Source organism: Ostrinia nubilalis, chromosome 2 (assembly GCF_963855985.1).
Source record: "Ostrinia nubilalis chromosome 2, ilOstNubi1.1, whole genome shotgun sequence".
In the NCBI taxonomy this organism is placed as follows: domain Eukaryota; kingdom Metazoa; phylum Arthropoda; class Insecta; order Lepidoptera; family Crambidae; genus Ostrinia; species Ostrinia nubilalis.
In genome coordinates this window covers 8,431,843-8,453,891 of record NC_087089.1, presented here as the reverse complement: position 1 = coordinate 8,453,891, position 22,049 = coordinate 8,431,843, and the positions used below count along the sequence as shown (strand labels likewise).

The following is a 22,049-nucleotide window of genomic DNA, read 5'->3' as shown; positions in this document are numbered from 1 at the left end:
ATTAATAGTATATTATAACTTTTTATAATTTCAATAGTAACGGAACATCCTTCATGTCAAAATATGTTGTACCTGTATCTCCTCAAAATACTTATGAAACATTACTGTTCAAATCCACTATTACAACCGGTCACCTCACAATTTTTGCTATTTATAAACATAACGTTAGTGACATCATAACCATATTTGTGCGGAGATTTAATCTCACAAGCTATGGCGCGGAAGACGTCGCTGATAATCTGGAGGTTAAGCCATAAAGTTACTATCACACCCATGGCTGGCTTCGAGGAAAATTTGCGTGCGATAAACTTTGAAAAACATTGTTTCTTGTTTATGCACAGAGGTCCATCTCAATAATAACCTTTTTTTTCTTGGGATTGTTTAACTGAGGTCAATGCCCTTATGAGAATAGAATTCGTAATTAAATTAAATAACATTTCATAGTTAGATAACAGCATATTGAAAATTGTGACTCTCTCAGGCAGATTTTAAAGCAAAGCCTTATTAAACCAATCGGGCACCATGAAAATATAAGTCACAATAAACAAATGAAATAGCAGTAATATTTTGACAACAAAATCTCACGTTTACGGTCATTAACATTTTCTTTGCATAAAATTGGTATTATAAAGAGATAACAGTCTTTCGCATTCATGTCAGGTTTAAATAATAATGTTTTACAAGCCGTCAAATAGTTTGAGATAATCGGTCATGCAAATAAGTTAAGTTGAAACAAAGAAATCAAACAAAACGCTATTCACTTCGTGGTTAAGTAGGTAGGTTACAACTATAGTGATGTTATACTCGAAAATTAGCTATGACCAAACCTTGTAACTTGTATTAAAGAGATCTGTAATAATTGATTTGAAGATTCGATTAAAAATTAATCAATTTCGCGTCACCGAATAATCAGTGCCAAAATTTGCATTGCAATCGGTGGTTGGTTTGGGTAAAGAGTGCTATGGAAAAAATGTTTTGGTAAATGGAGTTAGGTAACAAAGTCCAATGTCGGTGAAACTGGTCACCTCCAGCGACACGCTTGAGCGAGCGCAACATTGCTGGCGACACCTCTGGTGGTCGCTTTCAGTTTCGGTGCACTAATGAGACAGAGTGATCATAACCTTGTTTGACTGTCATACTAAATTGTTGACCTAGCCAATTATGATTGCGAAACTCCGATGACATGAAAATTGATAAGCAATCAAACATGTTAGAATTGTATTTTACTTCTTAGATAAAATTTACATTATGGTCTTCATTCAGTGATATTTTATCTCTATTTAAGAACAATACCTTTAAACAACATAAAATTAATGATTGCTTCTTAAAAGTTTCACCAAAAGTTGACATTTGTAGCTTATTGGATTTTGGGCTTTTAAAAAGTCAAAAAGACCTCTTAAGAATAGAGCTCTTTAAACTGATTTAAACAAACTTTTATCCAAAAAGATTGTAAAATGCTGCACTGAAAAAATGTTTCAGTATCTAAGACTATTGTTCGTGAGCACTTGCTGCGGAACGGTTTATCTTTTTGATGATAATAGCGTTTGTTGACAAGCCCACCGTGTCTCACATTGTGTATGTAGGTCGCCGTGATTAGCAGCGATCATCATATTGACGGAACTTATCACTGCCGTCAGAATACCACAATAAATATTTGTTTGCTTGACAGTTAGATTACACATTGTACTTACTAAAAAGTTTAACTTAGCTCTACGTGAATTTATTCATTGAAATTCCATTATGACCGGTATAATCAACTTTAAATTCATCTTGTACTTTTTGATCTTGAATAAATTCCGGCATCAAACATGAGTCACCAGACATCATCAGACATGACTAACCGAAGGATCATGACCTCTATATCTTAATACTTGCCACCTCTTGTTTATAGGTTCATGTGACGCGTGTATTAACGTTATCTCTTTCTTTGTTTCAGATAGAGTCACGACATATCAACGATAGCAATAAATGTAGAATTTGAATATCTGTAGCCATATTTGGTTAAGAGATATTTTAATGACATATCCGTCCGTTTAGAGAAGATATTTTTGATAAATATAGTTTAAGATATAAATGATTTTTAATAGAGAAGCCAGTATATCATTGAATATGGCTTTTGTAAGTGTGAGGATGAGTTTGAGGTTGCTGTGGACGGTGGTGGTGGCGCTGGTGTGCTTGACGAGGAGCAGCGCGGCGCCGGCCTTCGGGGGAACTGATAAAGCCATGGTGAGTACTTTATCTTTCCAATAGCGATATCTGTGGAATGTACGTTGCGTCACCTGTGTTAAGTAGTTGGACATTCGCAAATGTTTTCATAGCAAATTAATGTCAGCTGATACGAACTTACGAGTCGCATGGATTTTTAACCTCGCCCAAAAACAAAATGAAAATTGCTTTCTATGCGTTGAAATTCAATCAGCGCTGATAATATTATTATAACCGGAAGTGACATAAAATGACGTGAATACAATATAGTTACTACAAATTTTCCTAAGACTGGAAGTACAATCTAATCACAAGCCGATTACTTGGCCGGTAGTCACCTATCTTAGGTATCATTCATCAGCCATTATCTCAGAAACGGAATCGGAAATGACTTGTGCTGTGGTGGGGCAATCTGCCTGACTCAACGATTCTCAGAAATCACCGGGCGCCTCCAAAACTAATTGAAAACACTCTTGTAGTAGGTAGTAACAGTATACTACTCCATTCATAAGATGCGAGACACCCGGCGGAATGATGTAGACCACCTTTTGCAACGACTCAAGAACGCTGATCATTCTCCTCTCACCGCTCACCTTATACACTTCATGAATCATTCTCACTATAGAACATGTGAGGCGGGCTTGGTCATTAGACTTTGTCAATGGGCCTTGCGTCATAGGTGTAGTATTTGTAAAATACGATAAAATGAAGCTGTTTACTTATGAATCAATGGCTACAAACCAATCGAACAGGATCCTTGGATTGCATCATAGGTTGAATGCATTTGTTGGGATAAAAATACAATATAGTCATGTTGCTTTGATCAACTAGATTAAACTTTATGACCAGGTTGTATACGGAAAGTTAACAGTCCTGTGATAATCTTAAACATTTAAATGGTCTTGATGGAAAGTTAATAACCAGTTGTGTCGGCACAGACCAAAAGAACGGCTATCATCTGATAGGTTTAAGGTGAAATCATTGGAAAACCTGCTCGCGTGCATACGATTAGTAAATGAATTTACGGGCGTGGTGGACTGTCGTATGTCTATGGGTAGTGGATAAAACGATCCATCTATCCGAAGGTGTAGCCATTAACTTCCAATGAAAACTAATCGCGGTTATTTATGAGATCGATTTGTTAAAAAAATATAGGTTTAATATAAGTATCTCTACATTAAAATTTGTTTACGTTAAACATTTTAAAAACTACTAAATTCAATAAGATCCTGAACTGGAGGAAAATGCCGAAAGGCATTAAGTCCGCCTTATGTACACTGTTCAATGAGCATATAAGTTTTAAATAAATAAATAAGATCACTCAACTTGGGCTTAAATAAGTATTAATTTGTTTTGTAGCGTAAATGTTTGTTTATGTAAATAAAGTTTATTTCATATGTTATTTATTACATAAACATGTTTCCGTAGTCCTGTGTGAGTCAGCAGTTGACAGTTATGGGCTTCTAGAGGAAACGGCAATAAAATCTCATAGTTTCTTGGAAACCGTCGTTACGGTGAGTCAGAACCAGTCGCTCGTCACAAGTTCTAGGTCATACGGCACCGGCTACATACGAATACATTGCGATCAGCATGTAGCTATTTACATAGGCGTATCATTATTTCTATACATTCTGCTTTTCCTGTACTTAACAAACTATTAAAGTATGTTAGTAACACAAGTTGGAATAAGAAGCTTGTTTTTCAATTTTCTGAATCAGTAAAAAAGTATAGAAGAAATGAAATCTGTGTAGCAGTAAATATTAGTGAGGTTGTGCTTCCGAAACAATTTTACATGCTAGTTAAAGATAAATTGTACCGTATAAATAATACTCGGGTCAATTTGAAAGCTGCTATTTGCTAACTGTTGATATTGTAACGAAAATGAAATTGATTAACTTTTTTATGAGACTTAAGCGAACTGTGGGCGATGTCAAGGCAATAACTCGTTCTACTAACCTGCTTGCGTAGCGAATCTTTAATAAATCGATTTAAAAATGTATACGAGCATATTCTTAATGAATCGACGTGAATTCTTCAATTAAAATCAATTAATTATGCAAATCCTTCTATGGCGTTATTGAACGAGTGAATGCTTCTATGATGTTTTTATCTTTGACACAATATAACTCTTCTTAGACGACGGAATTTTGAGATTTAAACAACTTATAATTACTTAAAAAAACATATATACAAATAATATTTTTTGTGCTGCTCACAGATCTGTCATTAAGCTTGATCTTTGAACATTGTTTCCAGAAACTGTAGTAGTAATACGTAAATCCCCCTCAATTCAAAACAACTAATTTATGTGTCTAATTGAACTTTGAACACATACAATTTGAGTTTTCTTTGCTGGTTTTTACTCTCAGATTTACGTCCAAGGATATTATTATATCCATCATTAGTTAGAAAACAGGTTTAAGACCCTATGATTAACACTGTTCTTTGGTTTAATGGATGACTACTGTAGGAAAATCCTTCCTAGTAGGTAATAGTTAGCTAGTTGTTAACGCAAACTTATTCATACGCTTAATACATTTCTCACTTATGTATTAAAAATACATGTACTAGGTAGGTACGTTTCTGATTAATGAAACTGTACCTCTAGTAGGAAAAACTTTCGAGTTCGTTTCGTTGCGTATTCAAAGTGTCATCGAAAAATTTTGTATGAAAAATTAAACAGCGCCCCCTAGGGCGGCTATAATATAGGGGGCGCTGTTTAATTTTTCATACAAAATTTTTCGATGACACTTTGAATACGCAACGAAACGAACTCGAAAGTTTTTCCTACTAGAGGTACTGAAGCGTGTTTAACTGAAACGTACCCTGTACAATACAAAATCAGTGATACAATAAGTATTGAAATGCAGAAATCGTTACTAGGATACGGTTCAGTGCAGACGAATGTCGTGCGTAGCCCATTCCATTGGTCTCGGTCACGAAAATGTACCTACCTATTTATAGGCACTATAACTTCGTTGCAACTTTGCGTTTCTTTTTTCTTAAAATAATAGGTCAATGCACCAATAGCCACCACGTGAGCGCTTTGTTTTGACTCTCATTCGCACATTGTCATGGGCAAGGTATTTCCTGTCATTTTCAATAGGTACTGTTATGATCAACCTGCCCTTATAAAGAGGGTCATTATCCTGACAGAGCTCGTGCGGAGAACAATGCCCTAGCCAGAAAGTGCCAAGAACCCGCGATGCTTTGTCCAGCATTCCTGCCTGACTCGATAATGCGAAATAAAAATTCGACTCATGCCTCACTGGGCGGACATTTCGCGTAAAATTTCCTATAGCTATGTTTAGAAGAACAATGAACTTAGAATAAAACATGTGTATACGCTTTGAACGAACCCATTTGTGTTGAACTTTGCGCATAACATAATATCATGGGTAGCATAGCATGGTGTACCTATTTAAGGTGGGGGCTAAGTTATGCTGCACGCGGCGCGCATACCTAACAGTAGCCAGGTGTCGGTCGGCTCCTTGTTATGCGTTTTGGGAAGCGTATATCTTGGTATCTCACGATCAGCCAGGGCGACAGCCTCAGATGAACGTGATGAAAAGCAAAATATTTTAAGCTCGCAAAGTCTTTAACCCTAGTCACGAATCACGATCCTGGGAAATATTTTTTTCGGATTTCAAAGAAGATTGCAGAAGCGGCGATAACTGTGGCATTGTCGGATGTCAAAATCGTGATTGTTATATTTCCGAGAGCCGAGGAGGAAAACAACATGTTCCGTAAAGTAACCTAATGCGCAATGAAAGTCTGGTCTCATTGCGCGATTATCTTGTTGTGTGGCTAGATAATGCCGATGGCTCGAGTGGAGATGGCGCGCTGTTGGACAAATAGCACGTAGCCCCGAACCGGTGGAGACAAAAAGCGACCCGGTCACCTCTCTAATACCGTAATCCGAATGAAGCTCTCGAAAATAACGGCTTCCGTTTGTCAATGCAAGTGTTAGGTAAGTGTGTATTGAAACAATCATATCGATGCCACACATACTCGTAACTAGTGTCGTGACATACTTAGTTCTTGTTAGGTTTATGTAGGTAGAGCGGTTTGTTTTTCGGGTAGAATTGAATTTTAATGATCGTAAGACTTTGTGCAAAAGTTACAACTTACATAGACCTTTTTGTTTCTGGTTTGTCTACCAACAACCTTGGCTTTGAAACTGGCCAAAAAGCTGCAAGTTTTTCCATTCAATAAAATAGCAATCGTAATTAAGATAGACAACGTGATTTAGAGATCTGTCACTGGGTGTCGTCGCGCATGCGCGTCACGCGCGCAGGAAGCGCCGGCGACCTTCGGCGTCACGGCCCCGCTGATCGCGCGCATTGTCAGCCTGATTGGTCGCTGGTGTCTCGTGCTGCGGTGAACGACTTCGCCATTTCGGGCACGGTAGCAACAATGAACATCCACTGATATAACCACATTGTCCACTTCGCTGTAGACAATGTAACGCCATTCCGATGCGATTTTGACGCTCGAATGTCAAGTGCTTATTACTTACTTTACATGCTTATTTTGATTACTTTACTGTAAAATAAGATGTTTTTCTTCAATCCTATTGAATCAATAATCCTAATACATAAACGGGACTATTCCCAAATCTCGTTCACACCACTGCACAACTCATGTGTAGCCAGGATCTACAGCTTGACCGCCACAAAAACTCAACCAATGAAGGTCAAGTTTGTCCCGGGGGAAAGTTAAACTGTCATTGGACCCGCAACGAAATTTAATCAGAAGAACATAGGAGGAGTTCGAAATTAAGGTTGTAATCCGAATACATAGTGGCTACTACACGCAGCATCAAAGACTGTAGGATCTTCTACCGTACGATCCAAAATATCACAGCTGCGTAGTCCCTACCAGTACCTACACGTGTAGGGAACAGATGATTGGCAAGCAATCATTGGCGCAAAGTCTCAAAAGCAAGACAATGTACAGCTACACGTGACAAACGTGAGTGCGCCGGACAAAGGCTGCGGTTGCTCTGCTAGTCTCGATAAAAAAATAATTTTCTACATTCTACCGCGGAAAAGTGGTGGTTCACACGCGATAAATTCTATTTTAATCTTTTGACAATCGCAACGTAATTGAAACTAATTAAGGGGGCAATTATCCATTGCGCGTGCGGTGAATAAGCGCGGTCAAGCGGCGCGGGCGCAGACTGCCGCGCCTGTTCGTACTTGTCACCCGTTCAGGGGACATAAGTTGCAAGTGGACATTGAAAAAGACAACATGACAAAGTTATACAGCGATATTCTATGACAAAGTTACATTCGTGACTATTCAATTTCACGATTGCTTCGCGGAGCTTTGCAGCTACGTAAAAATATAGAGAAAGAATAAAACTGATTTCTTGACTTCTTGTAAAAAATGAAGCAATACAAAAGATTGAGTTATTCGTCAACTCGCACCTTTAAAGATGCGAGTTGGCACCTTCTGTTTTTTATGTCATCAACTCGCACCTTTTTGAAATCTGTGTTTATGTATAGTCAGTCATCTACAAAAATGTTTTAATAAATTACATAAATTGAATTGTGTAAGACACTTGCATTATACAGCCGTTGATATCAGGGTAGATGAGGTTTAAATATTTTGTACTTACGATCATAAACTATTATAATTCTCATGCTACTAAATTGGTAGGTAAAAATTTTGCGAAATTTGGTAGGTACAAAAAATATGTTATTATTTGACAAACTTCACGGTTTGTTGAACCATGTTTGTGTAGGTAGAGCTATAAAACCTGGCTTGGGCTTGGGCAGGAGTGTTCTTTGAATTTAAAAAAAACTCCACAATTATAGTTTATGATTGATTAAAATGTTAAATTAAGGCTTTTTATTGCATTGATACAAAAAGGAGATACACGACAATTTATATGTCGATTCTCATGTTTGTTTGTTAACAAACATGAGAATCGACATATAAATTAAACATTCATGTAATGTTCTATTGCGGACATTTAACTACGATTTATTTTTATATCGAAGATCCTACGATTCTATTAACATCCCATTAAACTGACATTCCTGAAACGGCTCACGTTCGAGTAAATAAAATAATGTTTGTATCATCCTATAATTATTGCGAAGGGACAAAGAGACCGACCTATTACATATAACTATTCTCTCATACATGAAGCAAACACGTTACATAATAAATAGTGTACAACAACACATATCGTCTTTTATAAATATTCAACTGGTCAATAAATAACTTGATACGCATCTTTATATAAATCATGATTAGCATTGTGGTCATCCTTTTTTGTTAATGTAAATTGTCTACCTATAATACAGTACATAATATTACATTAAAGCTCCTTTACTAATAAAAGTTCCACGCGCATTGAAGCCTAGTTTAAAGTGACGATTAGTAAGTATAATGTCATTTTAATCATTATTCAACGCGCGTGTAACTTTTTTATTACTAAAGGGGTTAATCTTTTACTTCCTTTAAAACTAAATACGCCACGTCGTGTACGCCCGTGATGTAATCTAGTAGGTAAATAGGTCCAATTAATTAAGAAAAAATACGACGCATTCCATCACCTGCACATGTATCAATTTCTAGTGTTTACATAAACAAACGCGCAGATCATGATCTTCAATAACATCATTAACAATCCAATAAATTATTAACATGTGGCCTAATTATGCCACACTTTGTTAATAGTCCACGAGTTGGCCCGACCCAGTTATGCGCAGGGACCATCACGGTATTCACCTACATGTGGACATAAATTGCAGGTTTTATGCAACTGCGTGATAAGTTTAAGTAATTGTAACTACTTTACATAACCGTATTGTTTACAAATAGTATAATTGTGATTGATTTAATAGACAGGTGCTTAGTTATTGATCTCAAATGGCAGCTTGGAATGTACAAATTATGTTTTTATTAAGTGGGAATTATTAGGTATCGGTTACTTAGTTTCAACTACATAGAGTTTTAATTTGCATCATATTCGTCATTATGTCACAATTTTTTAACTCGCAGAACTGCAATTTAAGTTAAGGAAATTTTCCATGATAAAAAGTAAAAAAATAAAGCCTCATTAGTTATTACAAATGTTTTATGTAGTTTATTTTGCTAACGAAGGGATGTTTTTTGCATACTGGGTCAAGATTAATTACTTGTTTATTTTTAATTAGAAATAAAGTTGTTAAGTTTTTATCTAGACAAGTGTATGATAATGGTATCGTAATTGCAGATATAAACTGGATGATCTGCGGTTGCGTGGGTGCTTAGGTCATTAGCATTATTAACTGGCTTAATGCACTCGTTATTTATTGCACTATACACAGGCCACTTAATATGGGGTTGACATTACGTTGTCATTTAACTGAAATAATTGACGGCTTTTGTTTGCTTTTGAATTTGTTTGATCAATTGTTTTTCGAAGATAACAAGTTCACGGTTAGATTTTTAGGAACTCAAGGTTTAAGATTACAAACAAATAAACCAAACCGCAGAGACATGTTGACATTATTAATCAACTGAAAAACGTTTTAATGATCTGGCAAAAAAATCAAGCAAAATAAGATTCCTGTATCTATTGAAAATTATAAAACTCATTTTGTTTTTTCATTTCAGTCACGTATTTTAATCACATCCAATAGTTTTCAGAGTCATTAAAAAGCTTATTAAAGCTCTACCTTATAAGTCACGAGGAAGTTATACACGTGTAGCATCTGTTCTCCTAGGCATATCGGTGTATCACTGCAGATGCACTTCCTAGAACGATGTTGCGTGCGCCCGCGCATCATATTTAACAACAACGCTTATTAGGGCTGTGTTTACTGATACAGAGCACCGTGACGTAGACAGAAAAAAACTACAATAACATTATATTCCACTGTCATAATTGTCATAATAACCATTATTTCTATGGAATCGTAGGTACTTTTTATTCAAAGTAGCGTTACCGTTGATTCATAGTGTTGGTATTCGATAAAGTGAGATGGCTCGTGAGATAAATTGATTGATTATTCACTATTTTACATCACATTAGTCAGAGATTTATAGCCACAAATAGAGCCAAAAAGATACTTTTGTTGCTTCATCAATCAAATCATTGTAATGAAATAAGTATGATGATATACATATCTAGTAAAATATCGAATATGCATAATAGGTATCATTCAGTAGTATAGAGTCGATCGATATGACTACACTCTCAGATGAAAATTTCATAGCAAAAAGTAGATCCAAAAAAGTAAAGTTCAAGGGAACCTCAAAAAAATTGACCGCGTAAAATAACCTTCGGAACTTTATAAACCTGAATCGCCTGCCATACCAACCATTCAAACTACAATGTCAGTTATTCAACAATAACGACGTACGCAATCATAAACGGCGTCATTAAGTACCCTCATGGCTTACACGTAATCGTGTAGATAATCGTTGTGATGTGCCACATGTGTATTGTATATGCAGCAGTACAATAGAAAAACTGAATTAAAAGGAAAAATCTAGAATCAGTTATGATTGATGAACTTTTAATAACATAGTACGAAAGACTAAAAAGTTCCATTTAAGCTCATGTTATTGACGTATTTAAGTAATACTGATTAATATTACATCTGCAGATTAGCTAAGTAATTGCTTCATTGTTACGATTGTGCTTTAAGAAATACTTAAGACTCTTTTATACCTACTACGAAAATCTCTACAGAAAAAGAAGAGCAATTAGTGTCATCATCGGTTACATCGTTAATGGATTGATTTCGATAATCTGACTAAGATCTCTGATGAATGATTGACAAATGCTTAATAGTCTTCTAATTACCTCGATAATTGCTCATCATTCTGGGATTTTCGCAATCATTCTATTTTCCTGATCACGCTGCAACATGAATAAGTTGTTATTATGATTTTTACCTTTATGCAGAAAACTGCATTCACAGACTGTGGCGTCTACATAATAAAGAACCTGCTAGTTAAAATATGTGATGTTGTAACATTGAATATGGTTAGGATGGGTAATAAATTGTTTTTATAAGAAAACTGGGTACAGTGAACAAACAAGGCATTTTTTCTTAGCAATGATTGGCTGTAACTTTAACTAAGGAGTATTTTAATAACATAAACATTGAAATAAAAGCTTCAGATATTGTTTCCATACAAGTACACAACTCTACATTTTTCTACAGCCAAAACCACAGGTAATGATTGGTGTACACATAACAATACTACTATGTGTGTATAATATACTAGAAAAAAATCGCAGGATGTACGGCAATAAAACGAAGGCCAATGAGTCATATTCACACTTGGACTAATTTACTTTGTTTTACTATCTCTCGATACGTAAGGTGGACACTGATTCAGCCACTTACGCACAAAGTAAACAAATGTGTGTCGTCCGGAAATTATTTACTTAGCCAGGAAGTAATATGATAAAGACCGCGATTAAAATTAATAGGCGAGGAGGATGTTATTGACATATTTTTGTTTACATTTAATTAGGGTATCGGAGAATAATAGAGTATTGAGTCAACCGCAAAATATATTATGTACCTTCATCTAAAATAGCTGAGTACCTACCTATTTACTATTTAGCCAACCACAAAACATATTTCCTTCAACTGAAATAGCTACATTTCAAAGGTATAACATATCTTTGAAATAGCAAAATCCCGATCCTAACTTTCTTCATTATTAGGAACCGTTTAATTAGATGTTAACTAGACCTTCTTGTATATAAATTGTTCATTATAAAAAAAAAACCTAAGTGAAAAATCTCAACAACCGAAATTGTAAACTGATTACAGATGAAAGTAAACTTAAAACTTAAGTATTCACAGAAACAACTTACTTATTAACTGACACAGAAACGCTGTACAACTGTTGACCGTGTTCCGAGCAGATTTATTTTCGCCTTCCTCGAATTATAGGATAACCGATGCGAGTACTTTTGCCAATTAGCGCCGTCTGTTAGCTTTGATGTATGGACGTGAGTGTGTCTCGAGGCGAAATTTACATGCAAGTGGGTCTGTAGGACGACACAGGCGCAGGCTCCGACCGTTATGGGGGCACACTGACCCCGATATGGGTACGTCTTTGTTATACAATTGGGGAATCATTTGAGGCATTTTGGCAATTGTTTCGAATATTTTGAGTCATAATCTTGTAATGTTATGGAAGTTTCTTGGGAATATTTTATTTACAATGTTGGTAGAGCAATTGTTTTACAAAATATCGTTGTTTTAACTACTTTTCAAGGAATTTCAGCCATTATAACGATTTTGCCACTTCCATGCTACTTTTAATATTGATCAGCGATCGCCGGCTTTGCATGTCACTGTTACATAAAAAAATACGCATTTTATGAACAAGCGTAGAGAGCAAGTGAAATAAGTTAAAAAAGTTATTTCAGTTGAACTTACTAATTATTAGGTGTTTATATTGTGACGATAATATGTACTTAGGTGCTGTATGCGTGTAACGCACTTTGCTTTTGGGGTCAACGGCCCCAAACACATTAAAAGGTACAAAATGAGGCACCTGTGAATCATCTAACAGTCATTTGAAATTAAAAGGTCGTTTGACAATCAAGCATTAAGAGTTTGCCGTTGGATGTAAACAGATGGGCAATCAAAGTAGTATACAACAACAACTAAGTTGTAGAAACTTGATTAAAGTTCTACTTAAATATAATTGGGTCCGCCTAAGAAAACAATTAAAGTCAGTATGAAACATTTCTATGGTATTATTTTAATATTATTAAATCATGTACTTTCATGGAAAATGTGAGAGAATTTGCATTTAAATGGTATTAAATATGGAGAACGATGATTCAAAAAGTTCTATCAAGTTTTTAATGACAATCGTGATCACGGTCCACGCCTTCAGAATATGATCTTTCAAATTGAAATAATTTTAACTTGAGTAGGTATTATGAGTCATGATTGCGTGCAATAATAATCTTGTGTGTGCTTTCTTGACGACTAAACGACATTAGCAGTTTGTCAGAACTGCTGTTGTGACCCATTTGTTTTTCAGACTGGATATTTTTAGCTCATTATCATCAAAATAGAATCAGATCGTTTGCTGCACAAATAGATAAATCTTTTAGTTTGTTAGCATTCACTCGGCATCGGCAAACAATAATAAAGGTGGGCTTTTGGGGGTATTGACTGAGGTGTTGTCACGTTATTGTGAATATTCCCCGGAGGGAGAACAAAGAGTTGTCTATACCAGGCGGAGATGCGTGCGCATTGTGATGCGGCGCACGCGCCGACTCCGCCTGCCACCTCCCAAGGCCGTTTATGTCTCCTTTTCTTGAGCACTTTGTGACTATATACCATCATATCAACCACTTATGACTCATTTTGGCTTTATGAAACTACCTACACTAACCATTAACTTTCTTCCTCAACCTTAACGATTACTCAAACCATCCGAGATAAAACAAAGAACGCATAAACCAGCTCGTATTTATAATGGTCCTAATAAACATTGACATGCCGTCGCCTGCGCTTGCGACGCCTAACTAGTTATCTTTATCAACCAATAGACAATGGTTGAGTGACCTTGCGATGTCAAGTGATAATTATCATGTAAGCACTACATCGGAGATAAACGAGATCTGTGCAAGCAAATTAGCGAGTTGGAAATCCATGTCGTAAAGGATGAGATTAGCTTAGTTAAAATTACCGTAATACAACTGTAATTTAAGAACGATGACTAAATGAAAACTTTCAAAACTCAAGTCAGACTTGCAAAATATTGTTCTTCAGCAGATAAGACAATTTCATCGTAACTGTTCTTATTTTGCTGTTCACGACTCACTGAATATTGTTTACGTATTAAATCGTAATAGACTTTGACTGTCATTTGGTAGAGTCGCGCCCTAGTTTCAGAGAAAATTTACTGCTTTCTATTTGATTCCATGTCCGCATAAAATGTAGTGATACCTTTGTAGTTTAAGTTAAACACGTAGTTGCACCTAGTTGCTTTACGCACCTGCACGGATCTGTGTGCATAAGACAACAGGAGCCCAAATCCATCACGGATGCGGCAGTTTGACGACGACGCGTATTTCCAGATGTACCTGGCGCAGTATGGGTACCTTAGCCCGTCGGTACGGAACCCCTCGAGTGGACACATCATGGACGAGAGTTCGTGGCGACGAGCCATCGCCGAGTTCCAGAGCTTCGCTGGTTTGAATGCTACAGGTAAGTTTTACATATCACCACTACATAGTGTTAACTTATGATTAGTCACAGTATTATCTTATTAGGATTATCCACATGAACAGCATGTGGATAGTTCGCAAGAAAATGTTTAAATCTGATGAATCAGTTTTTACAGTAAAATCTTACATAGCTAAAGAGGAAATACAAAAACCATTGCCGAAAATTTTTAGACCGGATGAAATTAAAGAAATACCTAGGATAATTTTTGTAGATAGTTACATAGTAGAAGAACAAACTTTTTATTTTGGTAATCAGGTTTGATTTAATCGAAAAAACCCACAAACTTATTAAATCAAATAACTATAATTTATATACACCGTGTTACTTTGCATTCTTGCCATATTCACAGAGATAAAAGTAGGGAACAATACCTATTATTTAAGATAAACAAGAGACTCCCATAAAGAAAGTACACTAAGATTTCAGTAAATTTGGTTTTTCAGTACAAAGTGGAATAAACCAATTTTGTCTCGCACGGTCTACAGGTGCAAGTGGAATAAACCTAGTGGGCGTGGCCTAGTTCTTAATAATCTGATGTTTTATGGCTCTGGGTACCAGCCTTTTTATCCAGTCATAATAATTATTTTAAAATACTTTTCAGTTGATTTCAGAGTTTCCATTCTACTTTACGGGCTTAGGACCGTCAAAAATACGTAATAATTATTAGGGTTTTAATTAATTTATAACATTGTACTCTATTTTTACAAATTAATAAATTAAGTATGAAATGAAATCACCTTATTCACAATTAATTATTTATTTATAAGTTCCTACTTACAAAGTTTACGTACTGCGATGCAAGTGTTCAAAGTGTCCTCCGTTCTGATGAAGGCACAGTCTAGCACGGCGCCCAAGTAGCAATTGGTATTAATGGCAAAATCTTACTTGTCTTAACTCTATCTAAATTTACACTTAAGCTAAAACCAAATACACTTAGAGTAGAGATTTTTTTCTTTAAGACTTTATATTCTTCATCGAGCGCTACTTAAGCAAATTAAGAATACCCAAAACCAAGTTAAGTATTCTTTAGATCATTTGGTCTTAAGTTATTCTTAGCTTAAGTTAAAAAAATCTTATTTTACTAAATTAAGATTTTTTGTATGCTCACTTAATACTAAATAGTATAGATGAAGTATTATTTAAGTGTTGCAAAGTAAATAAAGTATTCGTAGATTTACTTAGGACTTTTTAAAGACCATTGTCCTAGAAATAGTTTTCTGAAGATTAAGTTAATTATCTTTTTACTAGAATTAGTACATTTTGAGAAAAAATACACTTAACGGGACGATTTCGATAAAACAGGATCACGTAATGCACGCCCGCGGCGTGCGCCCGCCGCGGGCACCTGCGTGCATTAATTTTTGATACAAAATGCGTGCGGTCGCCCGCGAACTAAATTATGCTATTATAAGTAAATATAAAATTTGATTTACTAAAATATTGTCTAAAATATTTTCGAAATTGTATGGTAAAGTTGAGTGCAACAATGATATTATACAATTTAACTAACTAGGTGACAGTAGGTACTTTTAAAAAATCTTAACATAATAACTACCGAAAAATATTTGTAATAATTGTAATCCACACTAATATACGATTCTCAATCTTCTCATTTAATAAATTAGAAACACTGTGTGATTAAATTTAACAAAATTACAAATTGTTAAAAGTTCCTCTCTTTCCTCTTTAACCGCATCTGTGGTCTAGGAGTGATTTCTAGTGGGGGCAGATTTTTCTGTTTGGTTTGGTAGGTGGTAGGCCTTGTTCTAAGTCCGCCTGGCCAGCTACAACCATCTTACCTAAGTCTGTCGCCATAACAACAATGTTAACATAATTATTGTGTTCCGGCAGTTAGAGGTAAGATAGCCAGTTCCTCCGTGTTTGAGGATTCCGGGCGAAACTCGCTTCCACCTTCAGCCTGATCGTCACTTACCATCAGGTGAGATACAGGCCAAGAGCTTCATCGTTGTAAATAAAAAAAATTCCATAAAAAGATTAAATAAAAACTTTTGCACAATAAAATACGTCATGTGTTCATTAACACGGCAAAAATCATATGGCTGATATTCAATTAATTTAATTGCTTATCGCTGAGTGTAGCAATTACAGAGTTCAAAGAATACTTTACGAAATTATGAGGGTGGTGCAATTTACCCACCAGTACAATATACCGAACTTTCCCCTATATGTCATAATAAACTAAAAACGTAAAAACCAATTAGTCCCAACCATTTTCGACTTCCACACGGACAAAGTCGAGGGAAAATTATTGTAATTAATAAATAAGTTAGTAAATGAATTGTTCTCTAATGTATAGCAGCACCAATAATTTAGCAAGACTAAGACAGAATGAAAACTATCTAGTTTTAACTAATTAAAACTAAAGATCTACTTGATACCACATGCACTTAAGTAATACTTCATCAAGTGAATTTTAAGTGTAAGTTAAATCTAATGTTTCTTAACTAATACCTATGTAAAGTATAACTTGACTCAACTCTTTCTTTACTAAACTTACAAATTCAAAATCTTCTATACTCTTGCTACATTAAGACAAATTAGAATTACCGCCATTATGAGCTATGTGTAACAAAAAATAAATCAGAAATTAACCAATAATATCATAACAAGAGGACATTTAAATTGAAGTACGTCTTTGTTACACTATTTCTAGTTGCATAAATGTCTAAGAATGTTTGCATAAAATAAAATATTATTTTATAACCTCAAACTTTTATTTATACAATACAATTTCGTAATATTTTATTGATCTTATTAGGTTTTTTTCAAGGCCCTCCTGTTTTATAACATTATCCATTGATTTTACACGAGAAACCACATTGCGTTTTATATTTCCTATGCAAAAATGTCATTCACGGTCTTTTCTAGACATAATATAAATTAGTTATTAAAATAATGTAATCGCCATTTTCATTAACCTTTATCTAAAGTTGATTTAGTGTTAAAGATCAGAATGTTTTCTAAATTAAAGTTCCTCTTTAATAAAAAGTGTCTTACATAGTTCTTCATGAAGTTAAATAAACCTTAACTTTAAAAATAATTATTAGTCTTAAATAAGTATTCAAGATATCTTCAACTCTATTTCCTTGTCTACAGTCATACTACAAGATATATTATAGTAATTGTTTAGAAATTCTTAAAACTACACTCTTAATTAGGGTTTAAGTCTGCCTTAAGCGTTGTCTTAACTCTGTCTCAGTGATTTCCAAAGGATTGTGCCCTTTTTTGCTTACCATTGTCTTGGGGGATAACTTCAAGATTTCTTGGGTGCGACTATTGTCTTGGCCAAGACAACGGCTGGAATTAGTCTATTAGTCTTCAAGATATCTTCAATGCCTTATGAAGATAATCTGATGCTACTTGGGCGAAGCGTAGGTTTTTCGCTTTAGTTTTCGCAACACATTAAACGTTTTGTCTCACAGTTTCACTAAAACAATCCTTTCATGTAACGCGTTTACACTGTTTATCTCTTCTGCGCATACCAGTCGTTTCAAGTCACTCCAAAAATCCATTGGTGTCAGGTCCGAGGATCGTGGTGGCCAAGCTACTGAACCCTTCGTCCAATCCACTGTTCACCAAACGTATTATTCGCGCACTTGGACGTCCTTATTGTGGGGGAGCACCATCCTGCTGGTAGTAGAGCATTTGGTGCAACGCTAAGGGTACGTCATCAAGCATTTCGTCTAAGACGTCTTGCAGACACTCCAAGCACCATTTTGATTAAATTATTCGTTGTTTGAATACACTTCAGTCATTTTTGTATTATTTATAACGTGATTTGTGATTGATGGATTTCTCAGTTATTTGCAACTGTCAAAAAGACATTTTAAAGACAATAGATTGCAATAGATATTTAAAAATACAATAAAAAGTAAAAAAGTCTCCATCGCCATCGCCAACAAGTGATGTGCATGCGTTACGATAATTAGTGGTGTGTTTAACAGATTGTCGATAAAATAAAATACTCAAGATTAAAAAAAAATATTTTCGGTCATTATTTTTTTACGGATTTGTGTTCAGTATCAGTAATATAGTAACCTCTGTAAATATGGCAAGAATGCAAAGTAACACCCTGTATATTATAACTTCGATGGGAAATGCCAGTTTTGTTAATGTACCTAGATACTCACGATATCATTCCACTGTAACTTGATCTGATAGATTCAATCGAGTAGGTACAATTTTCTGCCAATCTCGGTCAGCGAAAGCGACCATAAACTTAAATCGATTTGATTTGCATAGTTGCAAAACTATCGGTATCTATTGTCAGGTTCATTTACAGAAAGAGATTGAGTGTTACTCAATCGTTTATTGATCGATTCTATTTCAACTGTTTGAGTTTTCCTTTGAATCTATGCCATGATAAGTTACATTGTCACTCAATCGAAACCTAATAGGTAAAGATGTAGTTTCATCTAATGCCTTTGTACTACAGCTTTGTTCATTGTTCGTATTCCAATCTACGTGACTTGTACCGCAAAATACATCTTCTGATTAATTACCGTCTAGTCAACCATTATGTAATTATAGTAACACACTGGTGTTCGCATAGCAATGCCACATGTCAACGTCGGAACATGACCGTGCGTTTCTTGGGTTGAGAGGGTTTACGTAATAATTAGCCCACATCCGTGGGGCCTTGACCTTGCATGCTCTCTGAGTACCAGCTCGGAAGACCGCTCGTTACTCCAGCACTGCAATTGAGTGGCCATGGAAATTCTCGTGTTTCTAAAAGACACGCATACGATGCGCATATGTAAAGTGCTAGGGGACATCTAGGTATAAGATAATAGCCTAATGCCAATATGACCAATATTATTCTACCTCCGACTTCTATGTTTCCGCACGTTACCTATTTTCCTTTTGTTACGAGGCGTAATTCTCGATGTGAATAGATAATGAATTTTACTACCCAGAATCAGAAATTGGACTTATTTTAAGACGATAAAAAAAATTTGAAAGAATTCTTGAGCATCGTCATGGTCATATTAAGTACCTTTTTAGTTTTTGGATAGAGGCCTATTATAACGTCATTATAAATCCTAAAAACGACTAAATTGTGTACCTAGTGTGACTATTAGCATATAGACAGTGGCATTAAGTGGGCTGGACTCGTGTCGCTCAGTGCGCGTTTACGTGCCTTGACACGAGAAGTAGCATACATGAGTCCACGGGGCGTTGTTATGTAAGCAAATAACGCACATATACATAATTCAACACTGGTCAGTGCACGAGTTTGACGGTATGCTACGGACTGCGCTATGAGTCGTTAACAATAAAGCATCTTTAACGAAGGCATTAGTGTCAATAGCACCTGCATTATGCATCGATTTGTAATAGTTTGCATGAGAAACATAATTATTTTATTGCGATCGTTTTCCATGTTCAAGTCAAGCTGAAATTGAGGAAACTGCTTCCATTGTCACCGGCTTTCGACATAGGTATTTCAATTTCAAAAGTACCTTGATGACATTGTAGAATACCTACCTGATTGATTCATAATTTATTATGGTTATTTGCCCGTGCCAATTAAGTTTTATTACTCATAGTGGCCTACCGATTTGCGTCAATATAATGAGTGTATGGAAAACATTCGTTAAAATTAATGAAGATGCTTTAAATTTTCCTGTCTTGCCTACGCAAGCATATCTATGAGGTGTTCCCACATTTGTAGCATTGTTTTGACGTATGAGTATTTATAAATTGGTCACAGATCAGAACTAGAAGCATCGGACCGGCGTCAATTGGCGTTGTTCCTGTTTGCTCACCGTTTTCCGCCTGTGGTTTGTTATTTGTTTGATGTGGTCGTGTAATTACTTCCGCGTCATCTGTTGTGATAAAAACTTTGGGTTTTGTCCCTTGCGTTTGCAGATTTGCGCCTTTTTACGCGTGTCGTGAGTCTAAAATTAAGCAGGCACAGATGAATTGCGTATAGCCGGTAAATTAACTATTAGTAGTTTTCCTCTAGGGTGGCATACAAGACAATAGATAAAGGTACATTATTAGGTTATGTTGAAAATACTTTTTGTTTAATTTACATGCTTTTGAATACCTACTTACGACTATATCGAAGATTTTAGGCATTCGATTAGATTACTTAAGCTTGTAAGAAATAGATAAAATTAACTCGAGCTTTTCGACACGACTTTACTAATTTAAAATGAGGAATATAAATCCGTAGAGAAGTAGGTACTCTTACCTACTTACTTATTTCTCTACTTGATCAGGTATCTAAATAAGTGTTATTTATCATTCTTACAGGTGAATTGGATGAAGAGACGACAAAAGTGATGTCCCTGCCCCGTTGCGGTGTTCGAGACAAAGTCGGCTTCGGGGAGAGCCGTGCCAAAAGATACGCGCTTCAAGGTTAGTAGCCACCCTTGTGACACTCCAAAGCTCTCACTTGGACGATTAAAAGTTTGACCGTAAGCTTTTAAGGTTTGAAAGTTAACATTTTTGTTGCCAGCTGTAAAATAAAGATAAAAACTTCAGGTCTTACAACGGAAAATCGTTAATTGTAAAGAACGATTACTTAAATAAAATTCAACAACACGAAGTAGGGATCGATAAAGACGTCTTACCTCCTTCGTCTAAAATATGAGAATACTATCCTTGAAAGGCAAATACAAAATAGAAACCTTATCAACGTACAATCGCGAAAAACCTTGTCACTATTATGACCCATTTGCTTTACATTCCATGGACAAAGTATTTAAAAAGAAACAGAATTTGAATATGTTCCCTTGAGTTCTCAAAGAAACTTACAATTTAAATTCACGTGAATATGTTATCTCTAAAAGAATAAAGAAGTGTGAGAAAATTATCCTTGAATAAGTGGGCGTTAGATTTAACAGATTGTGATACATACCTACATTCCAATTAGATTAATTTTCTCCTTAATAAATATGAAACTATCACTCGTAATCTGGGAATAACGTTTTATCATGATAGACAAGTCACAGTATTCTTTGATCATGTTGATATTGTGACAGGTGAAATGACAGCACCTTAGTCACATAATAATCGGGAGAATAGGGATTCGAATGTTAGAGGTATTTCGACCTAGTAATGACTATACAAAACGGAAGGTCACAGTTTGTGATGGTTATTGGAAAATGTGTGACCATTCACAAAATTAATTCTAGGAATGTTTGAATTGAAACCTCGCACTCACTGCCCGACCAACGAAAACTCAAGGACTCGCCCTTGGTAACAAGGGTTGTTCATTTTAATACTCTACATTTGCTTACCTTTACTTAAGTAAGTACTGTGTAAGAGTTTGTGAAAAGTGTGTTTTTAAAATATGTAATTATTTTTTCTTAGGTTCAAGGTGGCGTGTCAAGAATTTGACTTACAAAATTTCCAAGTACCCTTCAAGACTGAACAGGGCCGAGGTGGATGCTGAGCTGGCGAAGGCTTTCTCCGTGTGGTCGGACTACACAGACCTCACCTTTACACAGAAGAGGTCCGGACAGGTCCACATTGAAATTAGGTGAGTGATTTTACACGTTTTACAGATTTAGTCTGGATGCAAAATAAATATTCTACAGGAGTCAGGAGATAGAGTCTTGAAATATTTATTATCCAATCGCACAATTTGAA

At 35.6% G+C, this 22,049-nt stretch overlaps 1 protein-coding gene across 7 annotated transcripts in view; it reads left to right on the top strand.

The window, feature by feature from the left end:
- The window catches only part of LOC135081893 (matrix metalloproteinase-14), a 44,229-nt gene that overhangs the window by 6,986 nt on the left and 15,194 nt on the right, over nucleotides 1–22,049 (top strand). For 6 of the 7 annotated variants that reach the window (XR_010259294.1, XR_010259291.1, XR_010259300.1 and 3 more), the window contains exons 2-5: nucleotides 1,937–2,226; nucleotides 14,276–14,405; nucleotides 20,709–20,813; nucleotides 21,771–21,939. Coding sequence is in view for 4 of the 7 variants with exons in the window: in XM_063976683.1 (XP_063832753.1) it covers nucleotides 2,074–2,226; nucleotides 14,276–14,405; nucleotides 20,709–20,813; nucleotides 21,771–21,939 (557 nt within the window). In the remaining 3 variants the exon portion in view is untranslated. The remainder of the gene's footprint in view (nucleotides 1–1,936; nucleotides 2,227–14,275; nucleotides 14,406–20,708; nucleotides 20,814–21,770; nucleotides 21,940–22,049) is intronic. The other variant, XM_063976689.1, reaches the window with a different exon arrangement.